Source organism: Pochonia chlamydosporia, chromosome 1, assembly GCF_001653235.2.
Source record: "Pochonia chlamydosporia 170 chromosome 1, whole genome shotgun sequence".
In the NCBI taxonomy this organism is placed as follows: domain Eukaryota; kingdom Fungi; phylum Ascomycota; class Sordariomycetes; order Hypocreales; family Clavicipitaceae; genus Pochonia; species Pochonia chlamydosporia.
Window position 1 is genome coordinate 7361109 of NC_035790.1, and position 19580 is coordinate 7380688.

General features: G+C 48.9%; 6 protein-coding genes across 6 annotated transcripts; 2 read left to right on the top strand and 4 right to left on the bottom strand.

Annotated features, from left to right (window-relative positions):
• Nucleotides 1-1660: 1660 nt before the first annotated feature.
• On the bottom strand, nt 1661-6030 carry VFPPC_18177 (ABC multidrug transporter; the record flags this gene model as incomplete). The annotated part of the gene is made up of 5 exons (XM_022429830.1): nt 1661-1898; nt 1955-2118; nt 2173-3083; nt 3136-3460; nt 3517-6030. The coding sequence occupies 5 exons, from the start codon at nt 6028-6030 to the stop codon at nt 1661-1663; spliced, it is 4152 nt and encodes a 1383-aa protein (XP_022286023.1).
• Nucleotides 6031-7426: 1396 nt separating this feature from the next.
• On the bottom strand, nt 7427-7771 carry VFPPC_01951 (hypothetical protein; the record flags this gene model as incomplete). The annotated part of the gene is made up of 1 exon (XM_018281685.1): nt 7427-7771. The coding sequence occupies one exon, from the start codon at nt 7769-7771 to the stop codon at nt 7427-7429; it is 345 nt and encodes a 114-aa protein (XP_018138717.1).
• A 149-nt stretch (nt 7772-7920) lies between these two features.
• Nucleotides 7921-9062, top strand: VFPPC_16674 (ankyrin repeat domain-containing protein; the record flags this gene model as incomplete). Its single annotated transcript, XM_018294427.1, has 3 exons — nt 7921-7940; nt 7986-8260; nt 8305-9062. The coding sequence occupies 3 exons, from the start codon at nt 7921-7923 to the stop codon at nt 9060-9062; spliced, it is 1053 nt and encodes a 350-aa protein (XP_018138718.1).
• Nucleotides 9063-10456: 1394 nt separating this feature from the next.
• On the top strand, nt 10457-10678 carry VFPPC_16675 (hypothetical protein; the record flags this gene model as incomplete). The annotated part of the gene is made up of 1 exon (XM_018294428.1): nt 10457-10678. One exon carries the CDS (start codon nt 10457-10459, stop codon nt 10676-10678), a length of 222 nt encoding a protein of 73 aa, XP_018138719.1.
• Nucleotides 10679-11495: 817 nt separating this feature from the next.
• VFPPC_01952 (calcium-transporting ATPase 3) lies at nt 11496-14885 on the bottom strand (the record flags this gene model as incomplete). Its single annotated transcript, XM_022428254.1, has 4 exons — nt 11496-12188; nt 12260-13701; nt 13752-14354; nt 14417-14885. The coding sequence occupies 4 exons, from the start codon at nt 14883-14885 to the stop codon at nt 11496-11498; spliced, it is 3207 nt and encodes a 1068-aa protein (XP_022284103.1).
• A 3199-nt stretch (nt 14886-18084) lies between these two features.
• On the bottom strand, nt 18085-19096 carry VFPPC_01954 (serine threonine-protein kinase hal4; the record flags this gene model as incomplete). Its single annotated transcript, XM_018281688.1, has 2 exons — nt 18085-18129; nt 18185-19096. The coding sequence occupies 2 exons, from the start codon at nt 19094-19096 to the stop codon at nt 18085-18087; spliced, it is 957 nt and encodes a 318-aa protein (XP_018138722.1).
• Nucleotides 19097-19580: the final 484 nt, after the last annotated feature.

The following is a 19580-nucleotide window of genomic DNA, read 5'->3' on the forward strand; positions in this document are numbered from 1 at the left end:
CCCAAAAAAAAAATAAAAAAATTCACGTGCTATATTTTAGGAGATCGTTGTTACCATGATATTTACGTCTGAAAACATGTGCTTTCCCAATTTCTAAGCATAACAGGATTCAATCTAGGACCCGCATGATAAGTTACCCCATGCCTGTAGTTTTATATAGGTGGAAGCATCAGAGCGGAGATGTGTCAAGACTCTGAGTGACGGAAAGATGTATTGTCCATCACCAATACAGATTTATACTCTGGCCATCTTCCACAGTACTAGAGAAGCTGGGCTATGAAGTCCTCAAATACGATAGCACCCGTGGGGCAGCGGAAAATAGACCAGAGAACGATCTCATCCTGGGCACATACAAGCAGTATCTGATATCGTGGTCTGGGTGAAACTGCGTTACTTGCAAAGGTATTCTACCAAGTAGTGCTCAACCAGTCGCCCTAAATTCAACCCATTTATCGCATCCAGATTCATCACCATATACCAGGTGGTACAATTGAAAGCCAGACTATGCAGGTAATAGACTCAGAAATCAGCATTCTGCTCTCTTGCGCATTGCCAGGCGGTCTTTTTAGACCAACCTTTGGCAACAAGGGCTCGTCTAATACTAGAGGTCGCGACAATAGTTTGGAACTTATCCCAGAGAAGAACATTCATCTCATCGAGGTATAGCCCAGGCTTTTCTAGGAGGTGGTGTCAAGGGCATCTATCATCAAAGGTGTCACTGTTCGTTTTCGGCGTATTTGTGTTTGGGGAGCATAGATAGTTCCAAATTGCTGAAGTCTCTGCGAACATTAATGATAGTTAGCTTGGTACATTCGGTTTCTTCGGCCAAAAAGAAAGTGCGAACCTGCAGATCAGTTTGACAATTCAGTCGGTATGCTAGAGGGCTTCGCTTCAGGTGCGGTATTGAAGCTGCACAAAGGAAGATTCAAATCCTAGATCATAAAATTGCGCTTTTTCGCCAAGCTTAGACTGTTGTAATAGTTTCATTGGGTAATTAAGACCATATTGCATTCTCAAAGCTTCCTAGCTGTGGTGACTGGTGATCTGTTGGGGCGCGAGCTGCCTGGGTTCGCCTCCTGTCCTTCCAGCACATTAGCAGAGCGGAACGTATTTGGTATTCTAGTCTGAGAGGCTCTTGGTTGATGATTTCTCCTGGTAATCCATGTCATGATCCGCGCGCTTCGCTGCTCTCTCCTCTTGCTCGGCATACCTTGCTTCATCACCTGCCCTAATATCTTCAGGAGGTGTTTCCGACCGTTTCCGCTTTTCAACGTCCCTAGCAAGGGATTGCTCGCCCAGTGCTCGCTCTACTTTGCTATACGCCGCATCTAGATATTGACAGAGTTGTATCCCGGCCGTAATGGGTCAAAGTAGAATCTAAACTTTGTCTCGTCCGGTGACGCTCGTTTTGAAGAATCTATTATCTGTTCTAACACGTACGCGCTCAACTTCGCACTCCGTCTTTACCCTTCTTCGAGTAGGGTACCTTGGCAATCTTTCACTCTTCAACAAACAACATTCGTCTACGCAGACGCCCTCTTCGTCGCCTTGGTTCGCAACTTCATCATCAAGAACACCAGGGCGTAGAACACTCCAGCCCACAATACAACCAACCCCGCATTCCTCCAGCCGTAGTACTCTTCGTTCAAGTTGAGTGTCTTCAAGTAGTCTTGTCCAGTAGTGTATCGGCAAACCTCGCAGTTCTCCGTAGCGCCTGGGTTAGGTTCGTGCCACGTCCCATGCCTTGCTGATAGGTGGAGAGATAGTCGCCACATGTCTCGTTCGCAGGAGGATTGAAGACCGCAAGCTCATCCCGTTCGCAAGTGATATCGACGGAGAAGGTGGTGAAGGTGAGGAAGGCGCCGAAGAGGTAGTTGAAGGGATCGAGGTAGTAGATCCTAAAATGTGATGTTAGCATTGATCTCGTGGGTGTTGATGGTCGTATGAGGCTTACCAGTATCTCCAGAACGCCGTGATCTGGGAGTAAGGAGCGAAGACACCGCAGAATGATACGAGGGTGGTTATGACCAGCGGGTTGACGAGAGATGCAAAGGTTGCGTTGGGAGCGTACGCGGCGATTGATTGTCCAATACCGGTGTACAACATCTCGTAAAACATCTAGACGGTTTGTTGGTTTGGAGCGAGGAGTCAACCAAAGAAGAGAGAACTTACTGCGACGAAGAATGTGCTGCCTGCCCACTTGGTATCATTTGGCAATCCAGCAGTCCAGTACCAACACACAAAGTACAACACACCGCAGACGACCAGGTAGGGCAGCTCAGAAACGATCAAGCCAGTGACGAATGGCACCCAGTGGTAGGTCTTACTCTTCTTCTCGCGCGTCTCATACACGTTGCGACGATCGATGAAGATAGGCTGAAGCTGGGAGATGAGACCGGGGGCGACAAACAGGAAACTGAAGACCGTGAAGAGGCGTTGCTGGAGGTCGCTGACGCTGTTACCAATCGACCAGAACGAAAAGCCGTTGTAAAGAGACAGGAGTATATGCAAGATGAGCTTGTTGTTGATGTACTCGGTGTTGCGGAACAAGGAGATATTCATGCGGTGCGTGACAAGCTTTACCTGCTCCCCCATGGGCGCTGCGAATTGATGGCCATCGTCGACAGTTCCAGGAGGTTTGGTGGCAGCATCGGCGACAAGAGTGTCAAGCTCTTGAGTGATCTTCTCGTGTTCTGGTGAGTTGAGCCAGACTTGGTTCCAGTCCTTGCCCTTAGAAAGACTTCCTGATACGACTTCAATCATGTGCTCAGCAGGGTTGGCCTCTCGGGGGCACGGTGCGCCATGATCAGCGAAGTATTTCTTGACGGTCCTTGCATGATGGCCGATATCACCAAAGTATACGGTCTTGCCACCCTTCGCCAGTAGGAGAAGGGTGTCGAATTGGGCAAAGAGGTCGGCCGATGGCTGATGAATCGTGACGAGGACAGCTTGTCCGACTTCCGCGAGTTTGCGCAAGAAGCGTACCGTGTTGTTTGCAGCTTGGCCATCGAGACCAGAGGTAGGTTCGTCGAGGAAGATCAAAATACTGGGCTTAGCTACGAGCTCAACACCAATTGTGAGACCTGATAAGTTGTTAGTGTCTGTCTCGACTCTGTCCGATGGATTCAGACTTACGCTTGCGCTGTTCGACAGAAAGACCGGCACCAGGGTGACCGATGAGGGTGTGCTCGAGATCTTCCAACTGTAGAAGCTTGACGATCGTGTCCACATAGCGGAGCTTCTCCTCGCGGGGAATTTTACGACTCTGACGAAGAAGAGCAGAGAATTCCAAAGCCTCGCGTACCGTGGACAATGACTCGTGGACATCCATCTGTTCGACGTAGCCAGCAGATCGTTGGAAAGACACAGGGAGCGGGCGACCATCGACTAGAACGGAGCCATGAATGGTACCATCAGTCTTGCGTTGAGCTAGAACGTCGAGCAGTGTAGTCTTTCCGGCCTGAGTGAAAATGTTAGCATATATCCATCTGTCAATCGCATTGCTAGTGCACTTACACCTGAAGAACCCATAAGAGCACCGAGCGTACCGGGCTTGATAAATCCTTGAACGTTGTCGAGAAGAAGACGATCGCCATGCGGCGTCTTGACGGTGTAAGTCAGATTCTTCCAGGTAAAGACCGATGTATTGTTGACGAGCTGATTGTCGATGGTTGCGTCAGACTTCTCGGAATCGGAGCCGGAGTTCTCGGATGGCTTCTCGACAGCCTGGGATTCCTCATCCGCAACCACGGCCTTAGGTACCTTCTTCTGCTTCTCACGGGGGATGAGGAGGCCGCGACCACCTTCGCCCAGCTGCTTCCACCTGGAAGTGACGAAGATGGTCATTGCCACGAAGAAGACGTACCAGCCGCAGAGAATGCCAAAGTTGCGCCAAAGCTTGCTGTGGCTGAAGGACATGGAAGCCAGGTATTGGTCACCAGTAACGCTGGTTGCTCCAGGAGGCGTACCACGGACGCTGGTACATGCTTGTCCGCCTCCTGATTCAGGGTTGTATCCTTCGCCATTTGGAACCAGGAATGGGCCTACACAAGGAATCACCTGGTCGTGGAACTCGTTCGCGAGCAATGCTTCGAACGCGTAGGCCATGGGGTCAATCCAGAAGAACCAAACGAACCAAGGGTGCATGTCGGGCTTGGGAATCATGTATCCTGCATATGTGAAGGCAGCGACGATGGTGAATCCAGAAGCTTTAGTTGCTGCGTCGAAATTCGGGAAAGCGGCACCGATGAACCTGAACAGCTGTGTCATAGCCAGGGCCGACATCAAGTTGATGAGCCAGAAGATGAAGAAAGCCTTGGCGGTGTAATGGAATCCAGTCATGAAGTACAGCACAATTCCAAAGTGCGAGATTTGGAAGAGCATGATCGGGATGTCGGTAATGACCTGGGCGAAGACAAAGGCAGACGGATGGTGGAGAGCGAAGTCTCGGTGTTTGGCTAAGACGGGTCGGCCGACGAACGAATCCGTAACCTCGGCGAGAGCGATGAAGGTAGGATATAGTAGAGAGAAGAAGAGTGAGCCTCCCTTGATGAACAAGCCCGCCGTGTTGTCCGGAGCATTGTAGAACAGTGAGCCACCGATCAGCGCCTGAGCGATAGTTGTGGCTTGCTTGATGAACAGAGTTTGCTTGTCCCCCCAGAGGATCTGAAATTGGCGTATGGTAACCGTCTGCACCTGATGGAAATATCCTGCGGACTCCGCAGCTTTCTTTGGGAGGTTCTTGTGCTTGTCTTGAGCCTCCTGTTCCTTGTAGTCCGCCGTATTCTGCTGAGCTTCGGGGCTATTTGGGTAGTCAAGCTCGGCCATCATCCTTGGCTTGATGGGCGAGTTGTTATAAGCAGCGAGCAGCTCCTCGGTTGATCGAGGAAATCGGTCCTCAAAGTCTGGGGCAATTGTGCGTACAGCAGGCGCCGATACGCTCGTGAGGAAATCTGACTTGTTGGCTGCAGGGTCGCATAGGAAGCCAAGATCCTCCATATATGGCACAGCTTCATCTCGAGGTCCGTAAAAGATCTGCTTGCCGTTGTCGAGAATCAGAATCTTGTCGAACTGCGCGTAGATGCCATTACCAGCTTGGTACAGACTGGCAATTGTAGTGAGACCAAGAATATCTGTCATGGCGCGCATGGCTTTCGTCCAATCTAGCGCAGTGCTCGCGTCGAGACCACGAGTGGAGTTATCCCAGGAGAAGACGCTGCCTCTAGTCGCAAGGCATTCGAGAATGGACACTCGCTTGCGTTCGCCACCCGAAACACCACGAATGAACTCATCTCCGACCTTGGTATTCTTAGTGTGTGTGATACCGAGAGACTTCAAGAGGAATTCTTTGTATATTTGGGCGTACTCCTCCTCGTTCTTGATGTCCGGTGGCAGGTGGAAAGGCACCTTCAAACGTGTGGCGAAATTGATGGTGTCACCAACTGAAAGAGCTGGAAAGAAGATCTCCTCTTCTGTGTTCATGACGATCTGACCACGATATTGTTTGGCTTCTTGACTGGTCATGGAGCCGAACGAGACGTCGCCAGTAATTTCTGCGAAGCCATTTCTGTGGTTTGATAGAACGCTAAGCAGTGTTGTGCATCCGGCTCCTGGGTTTCCAAGAACAAGCAACATCTCACCGGGTTTGACACATCCAGAGGAGTTGTCGATAATAGTCTTCAGGGGTGGGCTTTTACTACCCTTCCCGAATGGGTTGAATTGAGAGAGAACATTTTCGTTGTAAAGCGCATCACTGCTGATGCCCTTTACTGTGAGGTTCTGCCATGTCACACCCAGCTTCTTCGATTTCCCACCGTTAGTCTCGTTACGTTGTTGTATTTGTAGTAGATCTGGAGTGATGGGCCATTGTGAGATGTCTCGGGGGTCGGTCTTTTGGCCGGATTCGTCGTCTGACTGCTCTGCGCTGGAGTTGACGATAGGGTCCGCCATTGGGGAGGGAGATCGTCCGGAGGGCTTTCCGAGCGAACTCGCCTGGTACATCGCTTTCTCAGGGTGGCGATTGATCTCCATGTTGTAGTTCTTCGGATTCGCTAATTTGCCAGATTTTGACAGCAGAAGAACTTCGATGGAAAAAAGTGCTGGAGATCAGACGACTGTAGTTGCCGGTGGAAGAGTAGCAACATCACGCACAAGATATAAGAACAATAAAGTAATGAGATATATGACCATAACCTAGCTTCTCATTAATAATCCGACTCAAGTCCCGAAGCCCAAAGAAGCCCTCTGTCTCATCCCTTATTAATGTGCTGAACGAAGAGCATGGGACATCTTTTCGACGGATGGGGTGATTAGTGAACATCTCGTGTATTACGGTTTTCCTAACAGTCAGTTCAACCGGCTTTGTTGAATCATCAAGCATATCCGGTCGGAGTGATTACTATGTCCTGGACTGCCAAACTGCAGCCACTTGTATGGCACGTGCATGAGGACCCACAAAGACAAACCAGTAACTAAGGTACCGAATGCACTCTACCGTGACATTTTCTCCATCCAAAGTCCATACCCGTACAATTTTTGCCCTGATTGGAACACTGAACATGAACATGGCAGGTGGAAAACGAAAGGCCGCTAGTATAGCTGGTGGGTGACTATCGACCAGCTAAACAACGACGAAAGGGAACCACTATATCAGCGGTTACAGCGCATAGCACGCCCGTTCCACCCCTATCGTCCCCGCTGAAGCCCCTTCCAAAGCCAAACCTACGCGATTTGTTGACCGAACCGGCCACTTCCACGTTTACGCCAGTACCTTCGCAAGGCTTTCCCCGTCGTATCTCGACAGACCTACCTCAATATAGCCTACTCGATATCTTTAGGCTGTTTTGCCCAATCCACATGCTCGATGAATGGGTCGAATACATGAACGTACGCTATTTCAAGCTACCTGGCCATATAGAAGACCCAAGAACTAAACACAGTCGACAGCAAGCCTGGGAGCCAACCTACGCCGCCGAGATCTACTTGTTCTTTGGGATGTTGATGTACATGTCCATCCATCTCGAACCACGCTTCGAGAACTATTGGAGTACAATGTCACCCTGCCAGAAACTTACAAAATTAGAGGAATCTATGATTGTGGAGTATATTCTCGACCTAGATTCGCGATCATTTCCTCCTAGGCTTTGTGGTGTGCAAGATATGGCGAATCGTCTGCTCGCGGATCGCGACGCGCCTCCTATTGGACTTAACTGGGCTTCAAGGTTCGTTAAGCGGCACAAAGAGCTATCCACGCGTTTTACGCGTAGATATGACTAACAGAGGGCCTTATGCGAAGATCCAAAGATAATTGAGCCTTGGTTTGAGCTTGTACGCAACACAGTCGTGAAATATGGCATACTGGACGAGAATTTTCACAACTTTGATGAGACGGGCTTTATAATGGGCATGATCTCGACCACTATAGTTGTTACAAGCTCACATAGACATGGCAAACCAACTTTAGTCCAGCCAGGTAATAGCTCTTCTTCCTCCCCCTCAGTCGGTCCCTCCGTATCTGTTGCATCTCCTTCTGCCCCAAAGCCTTACTCAACCGCACAGCTTCCCTCTCTGCCTCCTCCTCCATAGTCCGTATTTCGAGCCGCCGCTCCTCTCTGCACGCCATCTTCTGCAAGTCAATCTCCTTCTGCCGCTCTGCCTCTTTCTCACTTTCCATCTCATTCGCCCACCGTCGAGTGTTGCGGAAATCCTCCTGCGCCTCGTTCTGGGCATACGTCAACCCATTAAGGCTCTTCTGCCGACTATCTCGTTCCATTATGAACCGAGTTTTCTTAACCCTACTCTTCTCACTCATCGGCAAGCTGTAGAATGTAACTGTAGTTACTTTACCACTGGGTAGTTTAATACGTCGTCGTCTGCTTCCTTCACGAATTCCCGGCGCAAGGCACAAGGTGTCCAACCACGATGCAAGATCATCGATGTCAGCTCCAAGGAATTGAACCTTGATTGCCGTATCGACATGCACACAGAAATTGGGTTTCGGTGATCCAGTCTATTAATTCTCGCGGCCAGGCTATCCCATCATTTATCATCGTTGCGGGGCAGTATCACCTTGCGAACTGGTATGAAGATAGTACCCTACCAAAGGGTTGGGTTATCTCCACAACCCCCAACGGCTGGACTACATATGAGAAGGCTATAGAATGGCTTCAGCACTTTGAAAAGCATACCAAGCCGCGAACTCATGGTGCATATCGTCTTCTAATCATGGATGGGCATGAGAGTCACCATTCAACGGAATTGAGCGATTCTGCAAGGACCATAAGATTATCACGCTCTGTATGCCAGCCCATTCATCACATATTCTCCAGCCACTAGATGTTGGCTGTTTTGGGCCGCTAAAGAAGGCATATGGCAAAGAAGTTGAAGGATTAATGCGGGCGCAAATAACACACATTACGAAGGCTGACTTTCTACCCGCGTTTTACGCCGCATTTAAAGCTTCAATAACGGAAAAGAACATCCAGGGAGCTTTTAGAGGTGCCGGCCTTATCCCATTTGACCCAAATAGTGTCTTATCTCGACTAGATGTAAGGCTACGAACGCCATCGCCAGTTGAGGCCGCACCTGAGCTACCAAATCTGTGGGCTCCAAAGACCCCAAACAACCCAACCGAGGCGACTTCACAAACTGATTATATAAAAAGAAGAATAAGCCGACATCAGGGAAGCTCACCGACATCAATTTTAGATGCTATGGATCAATTTGCGAAAGGCACATGCGGAATAATGCATAAGATGGCTCTCTTAAAGGCTGAGAACCAGCAACTTCGAGAGGCAAATGCACTATTAAGCAAACGGCGCAGGGCCAAAAAAAAGCGCCTACGTGAAGGCGGTAGCATAACTATTGCCGAGGGACAAGCTCTTCAGGACCAGAATGATGTGGAAGAGCAGATAAAGCAAGAAGATCGCCAGATAAGAGGTCGGAAGCCTATGAGACAAAGGGACGGCGATGTAGTGTATGCGGCAAGACCGGTCATAATGCGCGAACTTGTCAGATCGATGTGGAAACATCTAATGAAGAGGATAGCAGTGAAGATTAATTGATTTCTTATGTTGTGGTTGTTTTAGGATGTTATTTTCACGAGGAGATGCATAGTAGTGGCTACTTCACTATGTTGGCTACCCTACTATGCACCTACGTTAGTGTTAATATGGGAATAAGCTAAAACAAGAAGGCAAAAGCAAAAACTAGCAGGGACAACCAAAGAAAGATTATTTGCTGCGATTTTATTGTTCTGGGCTCGGATAGGCTGAACTAAATATAATCATGAGTGCAGAAGAGTTCTCTGGCTGGATATGTGATACAAAATCTGACGTAGACAAGGTCACAGCTACTGGATTGAGTAGGATCAGAGAACTATTATGTTAAGCTGCTAACTGGCCGGGAGAGAAGGAATAGATAGAGCAGTTACACAATTCGAATCCTGGGTTTTGTAGGGAGTGATGTGAATGATGTCAAGTCAACATTGGGGACGACCAGTGTTACGTGCCAGTTTGAAACCAATGACGAAGACGAATTGGTTGGCTTGTACATACGTACACCCATGCGCTTAGTTTCATTTCAGATCCAAAGCCATGATCACCAATAGAATGCATGGTAATACCTAATAGTTTCTAATTTTATACAATAATAATGAGTTTTTCTGTACCTGTACAATAGGCGCCAAGCAATTGTTTGCCGATCAAGACGCATGGATAATTCTGGTGGAGTTTTAGGAGACAGCTTCTTGCGCTTCCACGGTGACTATCGTAATGGTACGTCGCAGCCAAGAAACTGGAGTACCTCCAAACCCAATTGGGCCACGTTCCATTAAGGCGTGACACCCCTCTGGTCAGATTTTTGGCAGCAGAAGCCATAGCTGCTCCAATCACCTTCTCTCGTCGGGTCCAATCTCATTCCCATTACTGAGAGCTTCTTGGCATGTATCACGGCAAGGAATGGCACCCCCGCAAGAAATGCTCTCGAAAGGCTCGCAGACGCGCCGTAGGTGGCCCTAAAATAAAGTAAAATAAAATGATATCACGCGATAGCTACGGAAGTCATATTGAATAGTGGAATTGGTCCTTGTATTGAGTTATCTATAGTAGAAGCTAGCTGCCTCTTATAGTTATCTCAAAAGATTTGAATTGCCGATAGCTGCTTATTACCTTTCAATAACTACCGATAACTGTTGTTGTTTGCTTCCGATAGCCCCTCACTATAATTCCTTTTGAAGGCTCAATATATTGAACCTTCTGTTGCAATCTTGTTTTCCTTGTAAAAATAAAAATAAAAATAAAATAAAAATGCATTATGGCACTCTTTTATCAATTCAATCCTGCTTGCTCGCCACTGTTATATTTGACGCACTTTAGAGCAGAATATCTATAAAATGGGAGTGGTTGGACTCGGCTGGCGGAATTCAAACACGGGGTTTCTTTGGTAACAGTCCTGCAGTATGGCGAATCAGTGTAGGAAGCGAGTCAACGTAGAACAGAAGGAGAGACAAGGTACCGCAATCGTGCTTGGCAAAGGATGCACAGAGAAGCCTAAGACATTGGTCGTTTGCGAGCATCAAAGGGTTACTTTCTGGCGGCACAAGGCCCCTGACGAGTATCGGGGGTTGTTAGTCGCTTGGCACCTGGGATATGCCTTCCCCGGTTCGAAGTCAAAGCTCTAGACCCTTTTTATGAAAGCGCCTGACGTTATTACGAAAGCATTGGCCAGGACAAATTACGTCTGAAAATAAGCATAATACTGGAAACTTGGTGGGAATGCAGTACCTCCCCGCACAGAGGGATGCCCTAGAGTTATGCATCCCGCATCCCAGACGAGAAGGCCTTCTCCAAACCCCTCGCACTGTCACAGAACCGGAGGGTTTTTTTTTTTTTTTACCACGGTCCTAGGAAGGCGCCACATAATGTGTTGACTGTCATTGTGATGGCTATTCTTGATGCGAGAAATCGCATGTAAGAGGGCCTCCACTGCAAGCAGCCAAATCGTAGCTGAATACATGTGCGACGCTGAGTGGGAGGTCGGGCAGTTTTACAGCGGCATGGGTTGGGGCAACTATGAGGTGCTAAATTGCTTTCGACAAGATAATGATACGCAACTTTCGAATCAAATACCGAGTATTTGGTAAGGCAGTAAACGTACTCTGAACACCTATCTACTTTTACTATGACTTCTTTTACTTCGCACACCACCGCGCCTTGCAGAATACGCCACGCAATCAAAACGCACCAGTGGTTGGCAACAAGACTAGACTCACCTTCGTTGCATAACTCGCTTGGCAGTCTCAGTTCAACAAAAAGAATTTCTATATGCAATGGCATTCTCATGCCATGCAACATGTTCCTCATTAAACCATCTTTGCTTTGACTCAATGAGCCAGGAGTATCCCCCAGTGGAAGGGATAGTTTCGCTGACTGTTGCACAACCGCACGGCAAACGAAATCCACGGCAATCATGACGGACCTTTCCGGCCCTTCCTCATGTCATTGAGGCCCCTTTTCCCCAATGGCGCCTGTACGGCCGCCCATCTGTTCGTAATTCGCCCCACTGTCCAAGTTCGAACTATCTTCGTCCTGTCCGGTGGCATTGCTATTTGTGAAATAATGACCAAACGTACGAGTCTCCACATCCACCTTCATGTCTGTAACCGTTCTCACTTGGTGGCGGAAATAAACTCGCTTAGCCCACTTCCAGGCTTCAATGCCCATGAAGAACAGAACTGCTTCGATAAAGACGATACCCCATTCCCAGCTTATGCCAGTGTGCTTGAAGACAACCGTGTTCAGAACAGGGATGTAGATGATTGGGAACATAGTGATGAAGCCTGCAACAATGGCCCAAAAGAGGAATTTGTTACGCCAGACGTCAATGATCCATTGTGTAAAGTAGTGCTTGCTCTTGGGCTGCATGCGAAAGAAAGATCGGCGCATGTTGACCATTTCCCAGGCCAGGAAGAGAGCGAACCAAGTAAGGCATGCGAACGTAGTGGCACGAGCACGGAAGACAACCTCACACTCTTCAGAGTATTCATTGTTGCAGTTATCTCCGAGGTCAGCAGCCCCGTTACCAAAGCCGTACAAGACGAGAACGAAGGAGGCCAGGCAGAGGGCGGACATCCAGAGGCCATAGACGGTCATGTCAATTAAAAGTTCAGGAGTAAAGACGCCTTGCTTCAACTTGTGGGCTATTAGCAGATGTATGACCATAACAGCACAGCCGTTTTCATGAGGCTCATTGGAAGACTTACGTTTTGAGGTGGCCGCTGCATGATATCTGGAGCAGCAATCTCGAATCCGAGGCCCATGTCAGGCATACCAGAGGTAACCATGATGATCCAAAGAATTTCCACAGGAGCCAAAGGGAACACTGAAATACCACGCCTATCCTTGAAAACGAGACCAATCAGAAGCGTGCATGCCTGGGCGATATTTTCTGCCAAGACGTGAAGGATAAACTTTTGAATGTTGTCGAACATGCGTCGGCCCTCTTCAACAGCGTTGAGAATAGAAGCAAAGTTATCGTCAGTGAGAACAATGTCGGAAGCCTCTTTAGCGACGTCAGAGCCAGCTTGACCCATGGCGATACCAACGTCAGCACGCTTCAAGCTAGGTGAGTCGTTGACACCGTCACCAGTCATGGCAACAAAGCACTTTCGACGGTGGAGAGCCTCAATCATTCGGACTTTGGTCTGAGGGGCGCATCGGGCGACGACAAGGGGAAGAAGAGGCAGGTCATCGATTTCCTGGTCAGTTAGTTTGTCGAAATCAGATGCGGTCATCACCATGGTCCTGGCTACATCAGCAGCAATCTCGTTCATCCTGGTGGGAAGGATCCCAACCTCTAGGGCAATGGCACGGGCAGTCTCCGGATGGTCACCAGTCAACATATGAACGCTGATCCCGGCTGCATGGCACTTCCGCACCGAGGGGGCGGATTCAGGACGAGGAGGGTCATAGAGGCCGATGAGACCACGGAAGGTTAGATCTTGCTCAAACGTGCCCCGCTCCAAGTCGGCCTCATTATCTTTGACATGGGGAATATCTGTTCGGCTGGCCAGGGCCAATACGCGCAGTCCCAGGCGAGCCAGGGCTTCCATGTTCCTGAGCACATCTTCCTTGATATCTTCGGTCAGATCTTCGACCTTGTCACCCACGACATATTGAGGGCAGGAGTTGAGAAGGCGTTCAACAGCGCCCTTGGTAAAAAGCCACTGTTTATTAGTTTCGTTATTTTCGAAAATGACAGACATCTTCTTCACTTCAGAGTCAAACGGGAATTCGGCAACTTGGTGCCATTTGGCATGTTCGCCTGTGGAGAGGCGAAGACGATTCCAGTTGAATCGCGAGGCAAATACTTGAATAGCAATCTCGGTGGGGTCACCCCGTCCATGCCACTCATCATTCACCTTGTTTACAAATGCGAGGTTGGCAAGTGAGGCAATGTTCAGATACTCCCTGAGTGTGGCATCCGTGATGACAACATCAGGGCCATTGATAGGCTCACCATCAGCGTCGTCGCTGCAGAAATTGATATCCTTGGGCTGGGCAGCGTTTAGACCGAGTTGCCCGACGGTCGGGTTGAAGGGCTCGCTAGTAGTACCAACGGAGTATGTACCGCGTCCTGGAATCCAAGCTTTCTTGACAATCATGTTACCCTGGGTAAGGGTACCAGTCTTGTCGGAACAGATATCTACGAGCAAGTTAAGCGGTTTACAGAGTAGAGGGGGGTGCGATGCTTACTAGAAACCGCCCCAAGAGCCTCCAGACTCTTCAAGTTGCGGACAATGACGTGACGCTGGACCATGCGCTTCGTACCAGCCGCCATGGTGATGGTAAGAACGACTATAAGTGAAGCTGGGATCATTGACAAGCCGGTAGCAACAGCATAAATGATAACCTCTTGCTTGGTATCAAACTTGTTGGCACCCATAACAATAATGGCGCATATAATGGCAGTACCCAGAAGGAGCAATGCAAGCTTGGAAAGCTTCTTCTGGAGAGGAGTACCAACGCTCACGCCGAGGAAGCAGCCGACAGCGTCAGAGAATGTGAGAGACCATGCTTGCAGCCAGCGGCCGAAGCTGGTGGTACCATCCTCTCGGCGCTTAGGCTCACGTCGACGAGAGCTCTTGCCACGAAGAGCGGCGGCGATCTGACCGATTTCAGTGTAAAGGCCGGTGGCAAATACAACACCCCGTGCTCGGCCCTTGGTGACGGTCGATGAGCTGTAGGCAATGTTAAGCCGATCACCTGGTCCAGTATCATCCGCATAGGTGGGAACCGGTCCCTTGCGAACAGGGAGCGACTCTCCGGTGAGCAACGCTTCGTTGGTCTCAAAGTTGACTGCCTCGACAAGACGAATGTCAGCAGAATGGTGTCCCCTGTCTTGAGCTCAACCATGTCACCGGGAACGATTTCCCCTGTGACAACAGTCTCGTTGTTGCCATTTCGAATAGCTTGAGCAGTTGGAGAGCTGAGTGATCGAAGGGAATCCATAGTCTTTGCAGCCTTGAATTCTTGGAAGAAACCGACAACAATGTTGAGAATGATGACAACAGCAATAACACCGCCTTCAATCCACGACTGAATGCCAAAAGAGGCAGCCATAGCGAGGATGAGGACAAGCGTTAATGCATTCGCAATTTGTCCAATGAAGATCTTGAGCGGCTGAACACCCTCTTGCTCGCCAAATTCGTTGCGACCATACTCTTCCAGGCGTCTCTTGGCTTCGACTGTGCTTAGACCAACTTCAGTGTTGGCATGAAGCTGATCAACAACCTCATCGATCTTCAGCGCATGTGCAGGCGCGGTCATGGGCTTGTTTGCCTGGCCGGAGACATGCGCCTGCACATCTTCATTCTTCTTGCCGCCCATAGTTGGCAACGGTCGAAACAAACACTGCTTCGCCTGTTTTCTGACAAGAATACTGTTCCAGAATCCTTTTGAATTCGCCTCTAGATAGAAGTGATTGCCGTTGAAACAGCAGAAGGCGACACTCCGTGGGTTGGTCGAGTTAACCAAGGCCAAAAAACTTTTGCAGTGCTCCAATGGGGATAGCAAAATCAAGCATGAAGAAAACATGAAGAGGAGTGATAAAGAGAGGAGCCGGAAGGCGAAGCTTTTGAGGTTGTCTGGAAAATTTTCGTGGTGGGAGCCTTTAGTCATTGTGCATTCTATGGCACCTGCGTGTGGTGTGGAATTGGTGGATCACCGTTAACGCATAAGCGTATCAACACCGTAGCTAATTTTCGCCAAGACGTTTGGGGCAAAGCCACTAGTTTACAGGCCCCTCATGGTTGGTGGAGCGGAGACAAATTCTGGCCCTGGTGGGCCGTTGACAAACTTGTGGTTGTGGTGAGGATTGCCTTGGTTTTGTTTCGCTGTTGAAGCTTATTCATGATAACACCAGTTCATCAGTTCAGCACAGTTTCCAAGTCAACGATCTCACAAGATTGCTGTCTTCTTATACTAACGGAGGTCTTGTCCGGCACATACTGCATATAATCAGAGCGGAGGCAAATAGGATGGTTGGAAAGCCACTGTCGTCTATTTGGCTGTGATTGCAACAACAACGGAGGAGTGCCGAGTCTTGCCTACATGAAGCTTATGATTTAAGCATCAACTGACAAGTGGGGCAAAGATGGGCAATCAATGTCATTTGGCTCTTGAGATGTTTGCGTGAATAGGCGATGACGTCTACTGACAAAGAAGTATTACTGCCAACAACAAGCGCCACCATAGTGGATAGTGCTTCCCCATAGCGCCTACAACCGGTTGTTAGGGAGCAAGAGCACTCCAACATAAAGGCACACCCCGACCTTCAGCTACTTGCATACCGTTACAAACTTTGTCCATCTATGGCTTTACTGCAACTACAAAAGTACGATCTCATGTTCAAATGCAACGCGCAACATTTCATGGGGGAAAAAATAAAAGTGGAAACAATCTTACACAAGGCACTATAATTTAGAGCATCAATGCAGACGGCGCGTACAGTACTGACGCATACTGCTTTGCAGACAAATGAGTGAAATTTCGGTATAATATTTTACACCGTCCCATGCTGACAAGGAACTGCATAGTCGACTTGTGAGCCCGGTCGGCGTACCCAGACAATGCAGGAAGTCATTGGGAGCCAATGACAGCGCTGCTGCGACAGACATCTGGAGTGAGCTACCCAGCACTGTAACGAATTCCCCACCTTCGGCCCTGACCGCCTGCAATTCCTCCACCAGTGACTGCCACCATCACAATGCAATGTATACTAATCCAGCCTCTATCGCTCGCAAAAGCCCTCCTCTCCAGCGGTGGCATACATCGCAGGAGGCTTTATTTATAGATATCAGTACTTGGGGGTTCTCAAAACCGACCAGTGGCCCGTGCCCAAAGTTGGACACGGGGGGCACTCTGATTAGGAAAATGTACTTTGAATGGGAAAAAGAGTTACCTCTAAGCCCCGCCAATTTATATCGGAAGCAAGGTAGCTATTTGGTGGGGCTCTGAAATGTATTGGAGAGGTTCTGCACCAAATGAGAGACTACTTTACTTACATAGTGATAGGCACTGAAATGAATGTACCTCATTGTATTTTCCCATTCAAAGTGCATTTTCCTAATCAGAGTGCCCCCCGTGTCCAACTTTGGGCACAGGGCACTGGTCGGTTTTGAGAACCCCAAGTATATGGGCGGCAGCTCGGGGCTTTACATATATCGTCAGACGGTCAACTATTGGGAAATCTGGTCGAGCTACAGTTTCATACTCGTGCAATCAATTCCGCTGTGGTTGTGAATATCCCATACTGGCAAAGGAAGACTGCAGTGAGCTCTGGCTTCTTAAAGATCGTCTTGAGCCTCGATTTTCTCTACATAAACACGAATTATGCCCATATATCCCGACTCACTACCAGCACCAAAGCGAGACCCAAGAGCGCATTCAGCAGCCCAACGATGAGCAACAAGAAGGACCTATTGACCAGCTTCAAAACGAGCTTCAGGACGATTCGCCTTCAGATAGGCCCGGAAAGATGACTACCGACGTGTAGCAATTGTCATATAGAAGGCCATAGACGAGGTTCAAAGTGCTGTCCATTGAAAGACAATGGCAGTCCATAATTAATTGGTAGAGGAGTTACAGGCGGTCAGCGCCGAAAGCGGGAATTGGTTACAGTGGGTGTTGCTGACTAAAAATTAGGCCCGTGGCTGTACGGACCCGTGAGCCTATTGGCTCCCATTATTTCTTTGGTTTTCTAACTCGTTAGATTGATGGTTACATTCACACTGTACCAAGAAGTGTAAGCCGATGGCTGGACCTAACCCGTTAGGCCGGCTCAGCGTGGTCAGTTTTCCGGGTAACTTTGTATGTATGTACGTGCTGTATTTTAGCTATCGTACCGTACGTACTATTGGGTCGTAAACATCACTATTGGCTACTTTGTGCTCCCGATCCAGCTGTTCGAAGCTCAACTTTGCCACAATTCTATCGCAGTGGAGCAAATAATTTGATGACCGTCTCTCGTCACTCTTATTACCTTTTGGGGGACGTGAATACAAGGAAACATGTTTTTGAGGTGCCACCGAGGATTAAATCTTCGCTTAAGTATTGGGGTGAATGCGACAGGGTCGGGTTGGTGTTACAAAGCGGCTCTCTCCACATTCGAACAGTTTAGGCACTCAAGTATTGTCGGTGGACCGCACAGCCATCAGGTGTTGCCAGTAGTAAGGGAGGCTGGGGAACGTATTCCAACGAAGATAAAGACCATGAATCCCTCTGGTTAGAGTAGAAGTAGGGAAATCTATCAACGGACTTTGCTTCTGTGCAAATACAACATAACTAACAATGAGTCCCACAACGTAACAATATTGTGCTAGTGTAAACCCTCCACCATCAAAGTTACACCTCAAGAACACCTGGCCAAAACATTGGCCTCGGTTACAGGTCGACTTTTAGATGTAACAGAAGGCTTTCCGGGCAATGCCTCTGGGGCTCTAGATGGTTTGTTGGCAGAGTCTTATTTCCCGACCCCAATCGGAGCACAGGATTTGCGACACCGTGATACGACGAGTTGCATCCGGGTCTAGGATGCAGTATATGACGTTACGGCAGCAAAGCTAAAGGTACACTAATCAGACGTCACATTGAAAGGAGAAGGAACTTATCCGGGGGGAATAACTCACCGGGCGCAGTGCCTCTATCGGGGAAAACCCTTCCTCTTGACGTCGATCGTTCAAATATTGCGTATAAGACATATCCTCGTCCCTCTTGGCCGCACCCCAATGGTAATGACCAGTGAGCATAGTCATGTAGATAATACCACAAGCCCACACGTCAACTGCACGACCATCATAACTGTCGTTTGTATACACCTCCGGTGCGATATATGGACGCGAGCCACGAATTCCCGAGACCATTCCAACACCTGTCTCCCATGCCATGCGGAAACATGTGCTGTCGCCGAAGTCACTTATCTTCAACCTGCCTCGTGTAGTGAGCAGGAGGTTCTCGGGTTTGAGGTCGCGATGTGTCACACCCATATCGTGAATATATTGGACGCCAAGCATCAGCTGCTTGAAAAAGCAGTCTGCTTCCTGAACCTCTAGCCTTCCAGCAGAACGCACCAGCGCGAAGAGATCACCACCAGGACAGAACTCCATAACCTCAAAAAAGCCATCCTCCCCGTCCTTGAGCAGGTCAAGTGTCTGGATAACATTTGGATGGCGTAGCTCTCTCGATATGCAGAATCCAATCGCCAGTCGGTGGGCATACGCATCAGTCGGCTCAACTGGCCGCTGCCTTAACTCTTTGACTGCGAACAACTGCTCGGTGGTTCTAGTGGTCATTTTCTTGTGTGAGATGTACACAATTCCGGACGCTCCACTTCCCACCACTTCCTTGCATTTGCCATATTTCTCCACAAGTTCAACAAACAGATTGGGTCTCTGCTCCATCTCTGTGGCCATTGCCATCATCTTTCCGGGTACCAACTTCTTCCACGCTCTTATTATATTGGCACCAAGCTGTTTCGGTTTGAGGTGGTGCTCATGCCCGCCCTGTGAGGTCGACTGCATGACAAATCGTCGCTGCGGCATAATTGACAAAGATATTTGAGTAAAGCAAGCATCAAAATCGATATTGCCTGCATTCCGACGCTGGCACTCATAGAGTTTGCTGTGGAGCAGTTCGAGAACTAAAGATTATTTAGATGACCGAAGCACAGGTTCTGACTGCGCTACAAAACCGCGGCGGTTGTCTCTATGTAGGCATCGTAGTCTCCGACATGCTTCCCAAGGTCATTCATTTGCAGTGACATGCATCATAATGTGCGGTCTGGCAAATGGTGAGCTACCCAAATGCAGAAACAATGAGGAGAAAGAGGAGAGATTGTTCAGATCGGAGCACCGACCCTGTTTTGATTATTGCTAAACTAAGTCTCCGTAATGCCTTCCTGTCATTTCATTGGATGATGGCTGGCCCTGAATCACCAGCTGTTAAGTATACCGTGTGCGGCCTGTCCACGCCCTTCAGCCACCTAAATTCCGGCCGTCGTACACAGCTGACACCTGTCTTCCGGCC